The 20,199-nt window shown below is 36.9% G+C and overlaps 1 protein-coding gene and 1 long non-coding RNA gene across 4 annotated transcripts in view; one reads left to right on the plus strand and one right to left on the minus strand.

Annotated features, from left to right (window-relative positions):
- The window catches only part of cerk (ceramide kinase), a 92,594-nt gene extending 76,195 nt beyond the window's left edge, over window positions 1-16,399 (plus strand). Inside the window, exons 12-13 of the mRNA XM_062064591.1 lie at window positions 2,137-2,339; window positions 15,812-16,399. Of these exons, the coding sequence (XP_061920575.1) occupies window positions 2,137-2,339; window positions 15,812-15,923 (315 nt within the window). The 3' untranslated portion in view covers window positions 15,924-16,399. The remainder of the gene's footprint in view (window positions 1-2,136; window positions 2,340-15,811) is intronic.
- The window catches only part of LOC133661416 (uncharacterized), a 115,838-nt gene that overhangs the window by 25,390 nt on the left and 70,249 nt on the right, over window positions 1-20,199 (minus strand). The window contains exons 5-6 of one of the 3 annotated variants that reach the window (XR_009827940.1): window positions 14,653-14,720; window positions 1,409-1,982 (exon numbers count right to left, since the gene is read on the minus strand). The exons of 1 other annotated variant lie outside the window; for it this stretch is intronic. This is a non-coding gene — a long non-coding RNA (uncharacterized LOC133661416). Of the gene's footprint in view, window positions 1-1,408; window positions 1,983-14,652; window positions 14,721-20,199 lie in introns of those variants that run through there. One more of the 3 variants, XR_009827938.1, reaches the window with a different exon arrangement.

Below are 20,199 nucleotides of genomic sequence, written 5' to 3' on the forward strand. Positions count from 1 at the left end.
GTTTGACACCTCTGACTTAGCGTGTCGCCAACTTGGCAAAACTATTTGAGCGTATCGCTGGGGTTGTGCAGTACACTGGTACTAATAAAGTACAGCAGTATTAATGAAATAATAAAGTACTATACTGCCTGTAAAAAATACTGCAACTTTTTTTTTTTCATGGAAATTATGGCGCTCCGTGCTGAGGCACATTGCTGAGGCGCATTTAGCGAGTCAACACACATGCAGAGCACTTGCAAGCAGAAACAGTGTGGAGAGTCGAGGGAGAGCGGACGTATTTTGGCTGAAAAACTACCAATAAAGGCGGAGCTATAAATACTGAAGCGCTGCTCAGCAAGCGGAGCTTTAAAACATAACGAGCTAGCGGCTGAAATCCGTCCACAGTGTTTTAGCTACTTCGAAATCACTAATCCTTGCCTGCATGGGGACAAATAAGTTACAGTTCTTTCAAATATCGTCCCTGTAGGACGAGTAATAGTTAAACATGCTTCACTGCACACCGTTTAAGCTAATTAGTCTAAAGTAGGAAGTCGTTTTTTTACCATCATTTCATGTATTTCATCTTTGTTAGAGTTCCAAAGCAGAGCCACAAAACACTGACGTAAACAAGCAGTCCTCATTCTGATAAAAAAATCCATATTTTTTATAATTTTATAAATTTTGAAGAAATTATATGCATTTTATATTAAACTATACTTTATAAATTATTAATGAAATACAAATAAATGATAATGTATTAAACTGTACTTTATAAATTATAAATAAATCATGTATTGAACTGTATTTTATTAATTATAATTAGATAAATTATAAATGAATGATATTATATTAAAACTTTATTTCATAAATTATAAATATATTCAACTGTATTTGATAAATGATTAAAATATTATAAATACATTCTATAATAAACTGTATTATATAAATTATAAATAAATTATATTATATTAAACTGTATTTTGTAAACTATAGATATATTAAACTGTAATTTATAAATTATAAATAAATAAACATATATATTAAACTGTATTTTATACATTTTGAAGAAACTATATGCATTTTATATTAAACTATACTTTATAAATTATTAATGAAATACAAATAAATGATAATATATCAAACTGTCCTTTATAAATTATAAATAAATCATATATTAAACTGTATTTTATTAATTATAATTAGATAAATTATAAATGAATTATATTCTATAAAACTTTATTTCATAAATTATAAATATATTCAACTGTATTTGATAAATGATTAATATATTATAAATACATTTTATAACAAACTGTATTATATAAATTATATTATATTAAAATGTATTTTATAAATTATAAATAAATTGTAATATATTAAACTGCATCTTATAAATACATTTTAAAATAAGTTATTTTATATTCAGCTATATATTTTATAAACGATAAAACAAGTCATCAATAAACCGACAAATAAATCAGTCCCTCCCAGTGAGAATTTGGTCACACACATTAACATGTCAGAAGGCTGAAGCATCTCGTGTCGCAGCATGAGTCTGGTGAGTGACACTTTGCAGAATTCATTTAATATCAGTATCAGTGTCCATCCAAGCGCAGAGAAACAAGGAGTGAGGAGCCACTAAGCGTATTCATGGCCTTGTCACAAAGCCTTTAAGGCGCACGGTCCAGCGTGAATGCAAAGCGGGCCGCAGTCATAAATTGAGTCCGATGCTCAAATAAATGGCTGTCACTCTGCTTCTTCTTTTTTTCTTTTTTTTTCTTTGGAGACAGAGAGCGGCAGGAACAGGACAGAAGAACAGAGAGGAAGTGGCACCCCGTTAAGTGGGAGAAAATTGTTTGCGGGACACAAGTGAACCTTTTGGCCACTTTGGAGGGAGATGAAAAGCGAGTCTGACAAAATAATGTGTTATTTTTCCTTCTCCTCACTCCTCAGATGCTGATTTGCTTTAATGCACCTCCACTCCAATGCTGCGGTTTTTGTGACTGTGAAGAAAGATGCAAAGACTTTCCGTTAAAAACAATCTGCTGCGTCAAAATAACTTAAAAAGCCTTTAACGCAAAATTAAAAAGGTGCTAATTGCTAAACTTGCTTCTCACAGGTTGGCTGTTTAACATAAAAACTTCTAACTTGTCACAGTTTGACCACTCCTTCGTGGAGGTCCACCGCGTGCGCAAGTTCCGCTTCCAGCCGAGCCACCAGGAGACGGTGTCACTGGAGGACATGAAACCGGACTTGAGTCCTATTTGCTCCGGAGCCACCAGGTGCCACTGCGACGACTGTGCCTGCAGCCACTGGACCTGTGACGGGGAGATCCTGCCCCACATTGACATACAAGCCAGGTACAAAGCTGGACTTTACAAATGTGCTGCCGCAAAGACAGCAGTAAACTGTCATGTGTGACAGGAGCACGGCGCTGTTTGAAAGGATCAACGGCAAAAATGCTTGTCACAGATCAGCTCGGTGTCACTTCTTCAGGGCCTACTGCACACACTAGTCAAAGATCCTTTATACTCTATCAAGGATCTACTTCAAATATGCATATCAAATATGCACATCAAAGATCCTCAAAAAGACAGAATAGACCTGCTATTTGTAAAGATTCACTGTGAAAACACGAGTCAAAGATCCTCAAAATAACAGGAGCACTCGAAAGAATCTGCTTCAAAAATGCATGTCAGAGATCCTCAATATGACAGGAGCGCTCGCTGTTTTTAAGGATCTACTGCGAAAAATTGCACATCAAAAGATCCTCTATATCAGTGGTCCCCAACCACCGGGGACCGATTGGTACCGGGGCGCACAAGAAATTTAAAAAAAACAAAAAAAAAAACAATTTTTTTTAAAAAATGAAATCAACATAAAAAACACAATATATACATTATATATCAATATAGATCAATACAGTCTGCAGGGATACAGTCCGCAAGCACACATGATTGTATTTATGTAAAAAAAAAAAAAAAGATCCTTTATACTCTATCAAGGATCTACTTCAAATATGCACATCAAAGATCCTCAAAAAGACAGAATAGACCAGCTATTTGTAAAGATTTACTGTGAAAACACGAGTCAAAGATCCTCAAAATAACAGGAGCACTCATTTAAGGATCTGCTTCAAAAATGCATATCAGAGATCCTCAATATGACAGGAGCGCTCGCTGTTTTTAAGGATCTACTGCGAAAAATTGCACATCAAAAGATCCTCTATATGACAAAAGCACTCTATTCAGGATCTACTTTTGAAAAAATTCACATCAAAGATCCTCCAAATGACGGAAGCCCAGCGCTGTTTTTAAGGATCAACAGCGAAAATGCTTGTCACAGACCAGCTCGGTGCTATTTTTTCTGGGCCTACTGCACACACTAGTCAAAGATCCTTTATACTCTATCAAGGATCTACTTCAAATATACAGATCAAATATGCACATCAAAGATCCTCAAAAAGACAGAACAGACCTGCTATTTGTAAAGATTTACTGTGAAAACACGAGTCAAAGATCCTCAAAATTACAGGAGCACTTGAAAGAATCTGCTTCAAAAATGCATATCAGAGATCCTCAATATGACAGGAGCGCTCACTGTTTTTAAGGATCTACTGCAAAAAGTTCCACATCAAAAGATCCTCTATATGACAGAAGCACTCTATTAAGGATTAACTTTTGAAAAAATGCACATCAAAGATCCTCTATATGACGTAAGCACGGCGCTGTTTTTAAGGATCAACGGCGAACATGCTTGTCACAGATGAGCTCGGGGCTATTTCTTCTGGGCCTACTGCACGCACACTAGTCAAAGATCCTTTATATGACAGGAGTACTCCATTAAGGATCAACTTCAAATATGCACATCAAAGATCCTCAAAAAGACAGAACTGCCCAGCTATTTTTAAAAGATTTTCTGTGAAAACACAAGTCAAAGATCCTCAAAATAACAGGAACACTCTTTTAAGGATTTGCTTCAAAAATGCATATCAGAGATCCTCTATATAACGTAAGCGCTGCGCTGTTTTTAAGGATCTACTGCGAAAAATTGCACATCAAATGATCCTCTATATGACAAAAACAGTCTATTAAGGATCTACTTTTTGAAACAATGCACATCAAAGATCCTCCAAATGACGGAAGCCCAGCGCTGTTTTTAAGGATCAACAGCGAAAATGCTTGTCACAGATCAGCTCGGTGCTATTTTTTCAGGGCCTACTGCACACACTAGTCAAAGATCCTTTATATGACAGGAGTACTCTGTTAACAACCTACTTCAAAAATGCATATCAAAGATCCTCAATATGACAGGAGCGCTCCACTGTTTTAAGGATCTACTGCAAAAATGCACATCAAAAATCCTCTATACGACAGAACTGTCCTGCTATTTTTAAGATCTACTGCAAAACACTAGCCAAAGATCATCTATACGACAGTAGCACTCAATGATCTACTTCAAAAATGCATATCAAAGATCCTCAATAAGACCGGAGCGCTGTGCTGTTAAGGATCTACTTTAAAAATGCATATCAAAGATCCTCCAAATAACGGGGGCACTCTATAAAAGGATCTACTTCAAAAATGCACATCAAAGATCCTAAATAGCACTGCACTGCTTTTAAGAATTTACTGCAAAAATGCAAATCAAAGATTCTCCAAATAACAGGAGCACTCTAAGAAAGGATCCATGTCAAAAATGTACATCAAAGATCCTAAATATGACTGGAGCGCCCTACTGTTTTTTTTTAAGTATCTATTGCAAAAATGCATCTCAAAGATCCTCAATAAGACAGGAGCGCTCTACTGTTTTTAAGGATCTACTGCAAAAAGGCACATCAAAGATCCTCTATATGACATGAGCACTTTAAAAATGCATATCAAATATCCTCCAAATAACAGGAGCACGCTATAAAAGGATCTACTTCAAAACTGCACATCAAAGATCGTAAATATGACTGAAGCACTTTGCGGTTTTTAAGAATTTACTGCAAAAATGCATATCAAATATCCTCCAAATAACTGGAGCACTCAAGGATCTACTCCAAAAATGCACATCAAAGATCCTAAATATGACTGGAGCGCCCTACTGTTTTTTAAAATTATTTATTACAGAAATGCATATCAAAGATCCTGTATATGACATAAGCGCTGCACTGCTTGTAAGTATTAACTGCAATAATGCTTGTCACAGATCAGCTCAGAGCTATTTCTTACTTCACACACTCGTCAAAGATCCTCAATATGACAAGAGCAATCTATTAAGGATCTACTTCAAAAATGCACATCAAGGATCCTAAATATGACTGGAGCGCCCTACTGTTTTTTAAAGTGTCTATTGCAAAAATGCATCTCAAAGATCCTCAATAAGACAGGAGCGCTCTAGTGTTTTTAAGGATCTACTGCAAAAATGCACATCAAAGATCCTCTATATGACATGAGCACTTTAAGGGTCTACTTTAAAAATGCCTATCAAATAACAGGAGCACGCTATAAAAGGATCTACTTCAAAACTGTGCATCAAAGATGTGAAGTGAAGTGAATTACATTTATATAGCGCTTTTTCTCAAGTGACTCAAAGCGCTTTACATTGTGAAACCCAATATCTAAGTTACATTTAAACCAGTGTGGGTGGCACTGGGAGCAGGTGGGTAAAGTGTCTTGCCCAAGGACACAACGGCAGTGACTAGGATGGCGGAAGCGGGGATCGAACCTGCAACCCTCAAGTTGCTGGCACGGCCGCTCTACCAACCGAGCTATACCGCCCCAAGATCCTACATAAGACTGAAGCACTCTGCAGTTTTTAAGAATTTACTGCAAAAATGCATATCAAATATCCTCTTAATAACTGGAGCACTCAAGGATCTACTCCAAAAATGCACATCAAAGATCCTAAATATGACTGGAGCGCCCTACTGTTTTTTTAAAAATTATTTATTACAAAAATGCATATCAAAGATCCTGTATATGACATAAGCGCTGCACTGCTTGTAAGTATTAACTGCAATAATGCTTGTCACAGATCAGCTCAGAGCTATTTCTTACTTCACACACTCGTCAAAGATCCTCAATATGACAAGAGCAATCTATTAAGGATCTACTTCAAAAATGCACATCAAAGAGCCTCAATAAGACAGGAGTGCTCTAGTGTTTTTAAGGATCTACTGCAAAAAGGCACATCAAAGATCCTCTATATGACATGAGCACTTTCAGGGTCTACTTTAAAAATGCATATCAAATATCCTCCAAATAACAGGAGCATGCTATAAAAGGATCTACTTCAAAACTGCACATCAAAGATCCTAAATATGACTGAAGCACTCTGCGGTTTTTAAGAATTTACTGCAAAAATGCATATCAAATATCCTCCAAATAACAGGAGCATGCTATAAAAGGATCTACTTCAAAAATGCACATCAAAGATCCTAAATATGACTGGAGCGCCCTACTGTTTTTTAAAGTGTCTATTGCAAAAATGCACATCAAAGAGCCTCAATAAGACAGGAGTGCTCTAGTGTTTTTAAGGATCTACTGCAAAAAGGCACATCAAAGATCCTCTATATGACATGAGCACTTTCAGGGTCTACTTTAAAAATGCATATCAAATATCCTCCAAATAACAGGAGCATGCTATAAAAGGATCTACTTCAAAACTGCACATCAAAGATCCTAAATATGACTGAAGCACTCTGCGGTTTTTAAGAATTTACTGCAAAAATGCATATCAAATATCCTCCAAATAACTGGAGCACTCAAGGATCTACTTCAAAAATGCACATCAAAGATTCTAAATATGACTGGAGCGCCCTACTTTTTAAAAAAATGATTTATTACAAACATGCATATCAAAGATCCTGTATATGACATAAGCGCTGCACTGCTTGTAAGTATTAACTGCAATAATGCTTGTCACAGATCAGCTCAGAGCTATTTCTTACTTCACACACTCGTCAAAGATCCTCAAGATGACAAGAGCAATCTATTAAGGATCTACTTCAAAAATGCACATTAAAGATCCTAAATATGACTGGAGCGCCCTACTGTTTTTTAAAGTGTCTATTGCAAAAATGCATCTCAAAGATCCTCAATAAGACAGGAGCGCTCTAGTGTTTTTAAGGATCTACTGCAAAAAGGCACATCAAAGATCCTCTATATGACATGAGCACTTTAAGGGTCTACTTTAAAAATGCCTATCAAATAACAGGAGCACGCTATAAAAGGATCTACTTCAAAACTGTGCATCAAAGATCCTACATAAGACTGAAGCACTCTGCAGTTTTTAAGAATTTACTGCAAAAATGCATATCAAATATCCTCCAAATAACTGGAGCACTCAAGGATCTACTCCAAAAATGCACATCAAAGATCCTAAATATGACTGGAGCGCCCTACTGTTTTTTTTAAAGTGTCTATTGCAAAAATGCATCTCAAAGATCGTCAATAAGACAGGCGCCCTCTACTGTTTTTAAGGATCTACTGCAAAAAGGCACTTCAAAGATCCTCTATATGACATGAGCACTTTAAGGGTCTACTTTAAAAATGCATATCAAATATCCTCCAAATAACAGGAGCACGCTATAAAAGGATCTACTTCAAAACTGCACATCAAAGATCCTAAATATGACTGAAGCACTCTGCGGTTTTTAAGAATTGACTGCAAAAATGCATATCAAATATCCTCCAAATAACTGGAGCACTCAAGGATCTACTTCAAAAATGCACATCAAAGATTCTAAATATGACTGGAGCGCCCTACTGTTGTTTAAAAATTATTTATTACAAAAATGCATATCAAAATCCTGTATATGACATAAGCGCTGCACTGCTTGTAAGTATTAACTGCAATAATGCTTGTCACAGATCAGCTCAGAGCTATTTCTTACTTCACACACTCGTCAAAGATCCTCAATATGACAAGAGCAATCTATTAAGGATCTACTTCAAAAATGCACATCAAAGATCCTAAATATGACTGGAGCGCCCTACTGTTTTTTAAAGTGTCTATTGCAAAAATGCATCTCAAAGATCCTCAATAAGACAGGAGCGCTCTAGTGTTTTTAAGGATCTACTGCAAAAATGCACATCAAATGATCCTCTATATGACAAAAACAGTCTATTAAGGATCTACTTTTTGAAACAATGCACATCAAAGATCCTCCAAATGACGGAAGCCCAGCGCTGTTTTTAAGGATCAACAGCGAAAATGCTTGTCACAGATCAGCTCGGTGCTATTTTTTCAGGGCCTACTGCACACACTAGTCAAAGATCCTTTATATGACAGGAGTACTCTGTTAACAACCTACTTCAAAAATGCATATCAAAGATCCTCAATATGACAGGAGCGCTCCACTGTTTTAAGGATCTACTGCAAAAATGCACATCAAAAATCCTCTATACGACAGAACTGTCCTGCTATTTTTAAGATCTACTGCAAAACACTAGTCAAAGATCATCTATACGACAGTAGCACTCTATCAAGGATCTACTTCAAAAATGCATATCAAAGATCCTCAATAAGACAGGAGCGCTGTGCTGTTTTTAAGGATCTACTTTAAAAATGCATATCAAAGATCCTCAATAAGACAGGAGCGCTGTGCTGTTTTTAAGGATCTACTTCAAAAATGCATATCAAAGATCCTAAATAGCACACCGCTGCTTTTAAGAATCTACTACAAAAATGCATATCAAAGATCCTCCAAATAACAGGAGCACTCTAAAAAAGGATCCATGTCAAAAATGCACATCAAAGATCCTAAATATGACTGGAGCGCCCAACTGTTTTTTAAAGTATCTATTGCAAAAATGCATCTCAAAGATCCTCAATAAGACAGGAGCGCTCTACTGTTTTTAAGGATCTACTGCAAAAATGCACATCAAAGATCTTCTATATGACATGAGCACTTTAAGGGTCTACTTTAAAAATGCATATCAAATATCCTCCAAATAACTGGAGCACTCAAGGATCTACTTCAAAAATGCACATCAAAGATCCTAAATATGACTGGAGCGCCCTACTGTTTTTTAAAATTATTTATTACAAAAATACATATCAAAGATCCTGTATATGACATAAGCGCTGCACTGCTTGTAAGTATTAACTGCAATAATGCTTGTCACAGATCAGCTCAGAGCTATTTCTTACTTCACACACTCGTCAAAGATCCTCAATATGACAAGAGCAATCTATTAAGGATCTACTTCAAAAATGCACATCAAAGATCCTAAATATGACTGGAGCGCCCTACTGTTTTTTAAAGTGTCTATTGCAAAAATGCATCTCAAAGATCCTCAATAAGACAGGAGCGCTCTAGTGTTTTTAAGGATCTACTGCAAAAATGCACATCAAAGATCCTCTATATGACATGAGCACTTTAAGGGTCTACTTTAAAAATGCCTATCAAATAACAGGAGCACGCTATAAAAGGATCTACTTCAAAACTGTGCATCAAAGATCCTACATAAGACTGAAGCACTCTGCAGTTTTTAAGAATTTACTGCAAAAATGCATATCAAATATCCTCCAAATAACTGGAGCACTCAAGGATCTACTTCAAAAATGCACATCAAAGATTCTAAATATGACTGGAGCGCCCTACTGTTTTTTTAAAATTATTTATTACAAAAATGCATATCAAAGATCCTGTATACGACATAAGCGCTGCACTGCTTTTAAGTATTAACTGCAATAATGCTTGTCACAGATCAGCTCAGAGCTATTTCTTACTTCACACACTCGTCAAAGATCCTCAAGATGACAAGAGCAATCTATTAAGGATCTACTTCAAAAATGCACATCAAAGATCCTAAATATGACTGGAGCGCCCTACAGTTTTTTAAAGTGTCTATTGCAAAAATGCATCTCAAAGATCCTCAATAAGACAGGAGCGCTCTAGTGTTTTTAAGGATCTACTGCGAAAATGCACATCAAAGATCTTCTATATGACATGAGCACTTTAAGGGTCTACTTTAAAAATGCATATCAAATATCCTCCAAATAACAGGAGCATGCTATAAAAGGATCTACTTCAAAACTGCACATCAAAGATCCTAAATATGACTGAAGCACTTTGCGGTTTTTAAGAATTTACTGCAAAAATGCATATCAAATATCCTCCAAATAACTGGAGCACTCAAGGATCTACTCCAAAAATGCACATCAAAGATTCTAAATATGACTGGAGCGCCCTACTGTTTTTTAAAGTGTCTATTGCAAAAATACATATCAAAGATCCTGTATATGACATAAGCGCTGCACTGCTTTTAAGTATTAACTGCAATAATGCTTGTCACAGATCAGCTCAGAGCTATTTCTTACTTCACACACTCGTCAAAGATCCTCAAGATGACAAGAGCAATCTATTAAGGATCTACTTCAAAAATGCACATCAAAGATCCTAAATATGACTGGAGCGCCCTACTGTTTTTTAAAGTGTCTATTGCAAAAATGCATCTCAAAGATCCTCAATAAGACAGGAGCGCTATAGTGTTTTTAAGGATCTACTGCAAAAATGCACATCAAAGATCCTCTATATGACATGAGCACTTTAAGGGTCTACTTTAAAAATGCATATCAAATATCCTCCAAATAACAGGAGCACGCTATAAAAGGATCTACTTCAAAGTGCACATCAAAGATCCTAAATATGACTGAAGCACTCTGCGGTTTTTAAGAATTTACTGCAAAAATGCATATCAAATATCCTCCAAATAACTGGAGCACTCAAGGATCTACTTCAAAAATGCACATCAAAGATCCTAAATATGACTGGAGCGCCCTACTGTTTTTTAAAAATTATTTATTACAAAAATGCATATCAAAGATCCTGTATATGACATAAGCGCTGCACTGCTTTTAAGTATTAACTGCAATAATGCTTGTCACAGATCAGCTCAGAGCTATTTCTTACTTCACACACTCGTCAAAGATCCTCAAGATGACAAGAGCAATCTATTAAGGATCTACTTCAAAAATGCTCATCAAAGATCCTCTAAATGACAGAACTGCCCTGATCTACTGCAAAAACACTAGTCAAAGATCTTCTAACAACAACAACAACCTTGAGCAATTCCCCAATGAAGGCAGTGTGTGTGTGTGTGTGTGTGTGTGTGTGTGTGTGTGTGTGTGTGTGTGTGTGTGTGTGTGTGTGTGTGTGTGTGTGTGTGTGTGTACCGCTTCATTTGTTCCACACGCTATTGTCTTTTTCCATTGAAGCCTAACGCTGTAATGTTTTTAATTTAACGACCCTCCCGTGTTAAAGGATACTCCCCTTTAATTAAGGCACAAGTCCGTCATTTTATCGCCTCGCCGCTAATGGTTGGCCGGGGGTGAGCTGGCTTTAGCGCTGCCAACATAATTCATGGCGGCCAAACGGACGGATAAAGGGTGCTTTGGCAACTCAAAGATGGACAAAGATTCATGCCTGTCCACAAGTTTAGCAGATTTGAGAAAGAAACTGCAATGAAAAAAACATGACCTTAGACCATGAAAACGAATAAGGTTCTGCCTCTGAAAAATTGGTATGAAATAGGTGTTTTAGGTAAATAGATTTTAAAAAAAATAGTTTTACCTACACTACCGTTCAAAAGTTTGGGGTCACATTGAAATGTCCTTATTTTTGAAGGAAAAGCACTGTACTATTCAATGAAGATAACTTTAAACTAGTCTTAACTTTAAAGAAATACACTCTATACATTGCTAATGTGGTAAATGACTATTCTAGCTGCAAATGTCTGGTTTTTGGTGCAATATCTACATAGGTGTATAGAGGCCCATTTCCAGCAACTATCACTCCAGTGTTCTAATGGTACAATGTGTTTGCTCATTGGCTCAGAAGGCTAATTGATGATTAGAAAACCCTTGTGCAATCATGTTCACACATCTGAAAACAGTTTATCTCGTTACAGAAGCTACAAAACTGACCTTCCTTTGAGCAGATTGAGTTTCTGGAGCATCACATTTGTGGGGTCAATTAAACGCTCAAAATGGCCAGGAAAAGAGAACTTTCATCTGAAACTCGACAGTGTATTCTTGTTCTTAGAAATGAACGCTAATCCACAAAATTGTTTGGATGACCCCAAACTTTTGAACGGTAGTGTAGGTGTCAAAAAAATAGATTTTCGATTGAATCACAATTTTTATTTGTAATGATTCTTAATCAATTAAAAATGTGTATGTATGAAATCAAAAATAAATTTTTTTAATCAGTCCTGTCCAGCCACTTAGGCAAACCACATTGTTGATGTAGATCACGGGTGTCAAACTCTGGCCCGTGGGCCAAAATTGGCCCGCCGTGTAATTTCACTTGGCCCTTGAGGCGATATCAAATTAACACTGGAATTGGCCCGCCGATTATATACAGCGGCGGTGCCGCGGTAACACCGCATTCACCGCTAATTCTCATACTTGCCAACCCTCCCGGGAGACTCCCAAATTTCGGTGCCCCTCCCGAAACTCGTCACTTCCGCTTTTCATCCAGTCCACCGAGTGCTGGCCCAGTCACATAATATGTGTGGCTTCTGCACGCACACACAAGTGAATGCAAGCATGATGTCACGACGTGGACTATGGGGTGTTTGTTTTCCCGAGATGCAAGTAAAGTTGGATTGGACATGGCTTGGAGGAAAATAGATGATTTATTTTAAACACTAACAAAAGGTACAAACTAAAGGCGCGCACAAAGGCGGAGGTACAAACTTGACTATGAAACAAAAACTTACACTTAACGTAGACTAAGGACATGAAACAAAAGAACTGCTAAACGTGACATAAATAAACAAAAACTTACTTGGAACAAGCATGGAAACGATCATGGAACAATGGCATGGAATGAACGCATGAGTGACAAGGGTAACAGCAGATAATGTCGCCAGACAGACTGCAAGGCAACTGAAAGCTTAAATAATACCGACATGATTAGTGATGGGTGCGTGACATGAGGACAGGTGAAAACTAATGGTGTATTTTGTAGCGTCCCGGAAGAGTTAGTGCTTCAAAGGATTCTGGGTATTTGTTCTGTTGTGTTTATGTTGTGTTACGGTGCGGATGTTGTCCCGAAATGTGTTTGTCATTCTTGTTTGATGTGGATTCACAGTGTGGCGTATATTTGTAACAGTATTAAAGTTGTTTATACGGCTACCCTCAGTGTAACCTGTATCGCTGTTGATCAAGAGAGCGTTGCATTCACGTGTATGTGCGTACAGAAGCCGCACATATCTTGTGACTGGGCCGGCACGCTGTTAGAATGGATGAAAAGCGGACGTGACGACAGCTCGTAGAGGACGTTAAAGGCAGTGCCTTTAAGGCACGCCCCCAAGACTGTGGTCCGGGTGGACTACGAAATATAATGACTGATTAACACCTTGGTTGGATAATGAAGGTTGCCTCAGCTCAAAGCCTGAGCCCCGACATTAATGAACTAGCATCCAAGAAAAGATGGCAGGTATCTGGCTTGGGCACATCAGATTAGATCAGTGTGTTGCAAACTGAGCAGTTTAAAGTCCTGAATGGTTGGTTTATTCATTGTTATTTTATTTTCAAATGTATTAGCCTGTGGAAAAAGTTAATGTTGATATTTACATCAGAAGGCTGCAAATAGAAAAGAGGCATTCAATTTTTGTTTAAATCATATTTGATATGCCATTGGTATTTTTTAATTATTATTATTTGAATGTCACTATAAAGTTATATAAGCCTTGCTTGTTCAATATTCAATGCAAAACTTGTTTGGGTCCCTATTAAAAGCTTAATTTGTTCAACCTTGGCCCGCCAGCTTTGTTCAGTTTTAAATTTTGGCCCGCTCTGTATTTGAGTTTGACACCCCTGATGTAGATCGTAGGTGTCCAAACTACGGCCTCTTCAATTTTGGCCCACGAGACGAGTTTTCCAAATGCTACAAACTTGCTGCCATCTTGTGGACAATGTGAGTAAATCAGATCAATGACCCTCGAAAGTACTTTGAAACGACAGAACAGCATTTACTTATATGACACAATAGAAATATCCTTCCCTAGTCAGGGTGCAAAAAAAAAATGCAACCAGGAGGTTGAATTGGTATTTCCGAGTTCCTGGAACTTTGGGAAAACCGAGGAATTTGTACGGGGGTATAAAATAGGAGCATTTCCTGTCCCAACTAAGAGGAATGTTTTGAAGGTGGAATGGTCAAAAACGGTTGACAAATGTGGACTGTGCAAACTTTCTAAGAAGGTGAAAACAAGGCTTGGAAACCCTGGAAAATCGCAAATTCTGGGAATTCCTGAATTTTTTTTTTTACTTGGAAAATGGTAGTTTGACTGTCCAATGTTGATGGTGGAACAGTTTGAATCGGTTGCGTCATGATCCGTTGCCCGGATCATGTTTTGTTTAGTTTTGACTCCATCAATTCTGTTTTCAACACCCTTGAGTTTGTGTGTTTTGGTTACCATGATTAGTGTCCGGGCACTAATCAGAGAGCTACTTATTCCCGTTGTTCGCCAAACTCAGTCTGGCTTCCTTATTTGCTTCGTGCAACACGTCACGTTGAGTATTCTTGATTCCTGATCTAAGCTTCGCCTGTTGTTTTTCTTGTTCATATGCTTAGCTTTCCTTGTTAGCTATTCCGTTAGCTTCTCCTGCTATAGGCACGCTTGTTTTAAATTGTATCCCGCATGATTTATGGAAAATAAATAATTTCCTTACCCGCACTTTGCCTCCGGAGTTCCGTCTGCATCTTGGGAGAACGATCCATGCAGTAACGTGCGACCCAACTGTGACAGGTTGAGAAATGTGGAAATTGTGCAAGTCCGAAAAACGGACCATTAATTTTCAATGGAAAAATGTAGAGGAAAACCAGGAATTCTGGGTAATATGAGATACATTTTTTAAAATGTTTTTGGGGAGCTCATGTTGAGCCAAACGTTTTGATACCCGAACGGTTCTGTTTGGATGATAACTGTGGACTGTGGAGCACGCCAAACTTATGGTATGGTCTTTTTTTTATGTCCGATAATGGCTTTTTGCCGATATCCGATATTCCGATATTGTCCAACTCTTTAATTACCGATACCGATATCAACCGATACCGATATATACAGTCGTGGAATTAACACATTATTATGCCTAATTTGGACAACCAGGTATGGTGAAGATAAGGTCCTTTTAAAAAAAATTATAATAATAAAATAAGATAAATAAATTAAAAACATTTTCTTGAATAAAAAAGAAAGTAAAACAATATAAAAACAGTTACATAGAAACTAATAATTGATGAAAATGAGTAAAATTAACTGTTAAAGGTTAGTACTATTAGTGGACCAGCAGCACGCACAATCATGTGTGCTTACGGACTGTATCCCTTGCAGACTGTATTGATATATATTGATATATAATGTAGGAACCAGAATATTAATAACAGAAAGAAACAACCCTTTTGTGTGAATGAGTGTGAATGGGGGAGGGAGGTTTTTTGGGTTGGTGCACTAATTGTAAAGTGTATCTTGTGTTTTTTATGTTGATTTAATAAAGAAAAAAAAAAAAAGAAAAAAAATGATACCGATAATTTAAAAAAAACGATACCGATAATTTCCCATATTACATTTTAAAGCATTTATCGGCCGATAGTATCGGCAGGCCGATATTATCGGACATCTCTAATAATAATAATAATAATAATAGGTGATTTTTTTGGTGTAGCATTGCATATGAGTGAATGCTCTGGCAGTCACACACTAATATGTGTGTGAGAAAGGGCATAGATCAAGAAACAGGTTTGTTTTGGTGTCCTTTCAGCTCAAATTGGAAGGCGATCCCTTAGCATGTCAGGCCCGTCTGTAAGAGTGTGTGTTGTGTTTCCTCGCAGTGTCCAGTGCCAGCTGATCACACTGTTTGCCCGCGGTATCGAGGAGACGCACGGCCCCGGTGAACACCTTGGATGGCTTCCGGAAGCCGGACCGCATCAGTCTGCGGGCTAAAGGCTGGACAGAAGTGGTGCATCTCGTCACGTCCAGTCATGGGACGCAAAGACAAGCAGATGCAGCGATGATTTATTTTTTATTTTTCTTTTTTTTTTTGACGGGGAGAACAGGAAATGTTTCACCGGTGACCCAGCAGTCAGGGGAATGGCTAATACGCCAACAGGACCCTGGTGCATTGTGGGTAATAAGGCAAAGTGGTTGCAAAGTGCTTTGCTGTGTCTCAGCACCGCCGCCACGCACCTGTGGCTCCACGCGGGCTAAATCGCCCGAGATTTGCCCCGGATGAGAGATTTTCAACATCATTAGAGACGGATGTCAAGCCGGTCTTGATGACTCAGGGACTATTTCGGAGAACAAGATTATTTATGCTACTTTCACTTATTTAACGCGATAATAAACTGCATGTAGCGCACTGAACCAATAACGACCAATCAACTGAGAGTTGTGCATCTCGCCTCTGGTCGATTGAAGTAAGCTGGGAAGCACTTTATTTTTCTTGTACATGTTGTGCAATAAAGATGCTAAAACCTTTCCATAGTGGGTCAATATATGCTGTGGCAGAGGTGTCCATACGTTTTGACTGGGGGGTCACATTGGGCTGTATAAAAAAGCCAACTGCATGCAAAGTAACACATATATATACACACACACACACATATATATATACACTCATACATATATGTATATACACATATATGTATATATACAGTATATTTAATATATATGTTATAAATATATCACCATATTACACACACACACACATACATATATATACATACACACACACACACGGGTTATACTTGTATAGCGCTTTTCTACCTTCAAGGTACTCAAAGCGCTTTGAGTACCTTGGGAGCTGTCATGCAAGGCCCTAATCATGACCCATCAGGAGCAAGGGTGAAGTGTCTTGCTCAAGGACACAGGTTGGTAGAAGGTGGGGATTGAACCAGGTACCCTCAGGTTGCTGGCACGGCCACTCTCCCAACTATGCGTCCCCATATATATATATATATATATATATATATATATATATATATATATATATATATATATATATATACTACTGTTCAAAAGTTTGGGGTCACCCAATCAATTTTGTGGAATAGCCTTCATTTCTAAGAACAAGAATAGACTGTCGAGTTTCAGATGAAAGTTCTCTTTTTCTGGCCATTTTGAGCGTTTAATTGACCCCACAAATGTGATGCTCCAGAAACTCAATCTGCTCAAAGGAAGGTCAGTTTTGTAGCTTCTGTAACGAGCTAAACTGTTTTCATATGTGTGAACATGATTGCACAAGGGTTTTCTAATCATCAATTAGCCTTCTGAGCCAATGAGCAAACACATTGTACCATTAGAACACTGGAGTGATAGTTGCTGGAAATGGGCCTCTATACACCTATGTAGATATTGCACCAAAAACCAGACATTTGCAGCTAGAATAGTCATTTACCACATTAGCAATGTATAGAGTGTATTTCTTGAAAGTTAAGACTAGTTTAAAGTTATCTTCATTGAAAAGTACAGTGCTTTTCCTTCAAAAATAAGGACATTTCAATGTGACCCCAAACTTTTGAACGGTAGTGTACATATACACACATATATACACACACATATATACACGTATATATGTGTATATATATATATGTGTATATATATATATATATATATATATATATATACATGTATATATATATACATATATATGTGTATATATATATATATATATATATATATATATATACACATATATATGTGTATATATATATATATATATATATATTTATATTCATATATACATACACATATATACTGTATATATATATATATATATATACAGTATATACATACACACACACACACACACACACACACACACATATATACACACACACACACACGTACATACACATTTTATATATATATATATATATATATATATATATATATATATATATATATATATATATATATATATATATATATATATATATATATATATATATATATATATATATATATATATATATATATATATATATACAGTCTTTACACACATGTGTACATATCATAATAATATAATGTATATATAATTAATAAATATACTTTTTGTGCTGGTTGAATTAGTTTCTTTCTGTGCCATGACTAGGGAAGGTTGTCTGGATTGGGTCGTACACGCCAATGCCATGCATGTGGTCTGTATAAAGCACACTCCCTGGTTACTGACCCAAGTCACTTGTTCAGAAGATAACATAAACAAACACCAAACAAACCGCCGGATATTTATATTCAATACGTAACAACCCTGCCCAGCCAGATTGCTTGTTAAACTCATGTCATCTCGCAGGCTAAATTGAAGACGCTGGCGGGCCACCATTGGCCCACGGGCCATGGTTTGCACCCCCGGCTGCAATTTTGGACACCCCTGGTTTAGGTATTAAACTGCAGAATGATATCCTGTATTTTCCGGGCTAAAGAGCGCACCGCTATTTAAGCGGCACCCACTGAATTTTAGAATAGAAAATATTGTTTTCATATGTTAGCTGCACTGTACTAAAAGTCACAGATACATGTTCTAAAATTAGTTATTTACACATAAATATTTTGTAAAAGTGTATTTACATATCTTACATACCTTAAGCTAGCTCTCCAATCAACTTATTAACTCCACGGTAATGTTTTAGTAAATTTGTGAAACTGAAACAATACAAAAACAATGCTATTGTACGTTAATAATACTAACACAGAGACTTGTGAACAATGCTAGCTTCATTACATTACCATAGCACATACAAAAATGCATGAAAACACTCCTACAGATCACACATGCAACAGTTTAGTTAGTATGAATAGTTTTAGCTATATTGTAAAACATACAAACGTTGCTTGGAGTGATGAATGAAGAATCCAGACGAGTAGAACGCTATGGACAGCTATAGGACGGAACGGCACTACTACTTCCGGTTGAAAGCTCAGCCTAAACAGAAGGGCAATGCAGCACCTGCAGTGAGTTAACTCGTCCAAAAGATGGTGCCAAAGCACAAAGGATAACACACCTATTCAGTGTCTTGGCTTTGCATCTTCCATAAGCCGCAGGGTTCAGAGCGTAGGAAAAATGTAGCGGATTATAGTCCAAAATGTACGGTAGCGCCATCTGTGGTCAATTAATGTTTGAAAAGCGTGCATATTAGGAGTGTGAATCTTTGGGCACCTAACGATTGATCCGATTCCTGCGGTGACGATTCGATTCAACACGATTCTGGATTCAAATGGATTCCCGAAACGTATTATTTGGTATAAAAATCTTAGTGAAACTTTTTCTACAGGTTACAGTTAGAAATGCTTCTTCGGGCTGCATGGAGATGGGCGAAAAACGTTTTTTTGTTAAATTCATTCTTTTAAAAAAAATTTGTAATAGATTTTAAAAATTCTGAATTAATTTAGAATCAGGATGAACAAAAATCGCGATACAGAGTTGAAACAAATTCTTTGTGAAGCCCTAATATACAGATAGAAATAGAGGAAAAAGTGAGCGCCAAGCAATGATGAAATGAATATTGCCAGGTCTGTGATGAAATATAAGAACAAGGGGATTTTTAATTTCACTCGTGCTCTTTTTGCTTGATCCTCCACCAGTGCAGAGATGTTTGACGCTGAAAGGTCAGAAGCCAGCCACACCACTGACCCCTTTTGGTCTGCTGCGTGATTGCGTGGAATTAAGTGGTGTCACATTGAAGCGAGAACTTTACTGATTTCTTACAATAAAAGATGGCCAGATAAGGTGAGGTCAAAGCAATATCACATCATGTTCCCTTTCCAGGCAATATTAACACATTCTAACTTTGTGGTTTGTGTCAACGATTTCAATATTGTCTGTACTGTATATATTGGTATTCTACTTGAGCGTCTAGTCATGGAAGTAACTACAAGAACTAGAGATGTGACATTTGCGAACATTCATTTGGGAGCCATATATATATATATATATATATATATATATATATATATATATATATATATATATATATATATATATATATATATATACACACTACCGTTCAAAAGTTTGGGGTCACATTGAAATGTCCTTATTTTTGAAGGAAAAGACTGTACTTTTCAATGAAGATAACTTTAAACTAGTCTTAACTTTAAAGAAATACACTCTATACATTGCTAATGTGGTAAATGACTATTCTAGCTGCAAATGTCTGGTTTTTGGTGCAATATCTACATAGGTGTATAGAGGCCCATTTCCAGAAACTATCACTCCAGTGTT

This window comes from Entelurus aequoreus, linkage group LG12 (genome assembly GCF_033978785.1).
Source record: "Entelurus aequoreus isolate RoL-2023_Sb linkage group LG12, RoL_Eaeq_v1.1, whole genome shotgun sequence".
NCBI lineage: Eukaryota > Metazoa > Chordata > Actinopteri > Syngnathiformes > Syngnathidae > Entelurus > Entelurus aequoreus.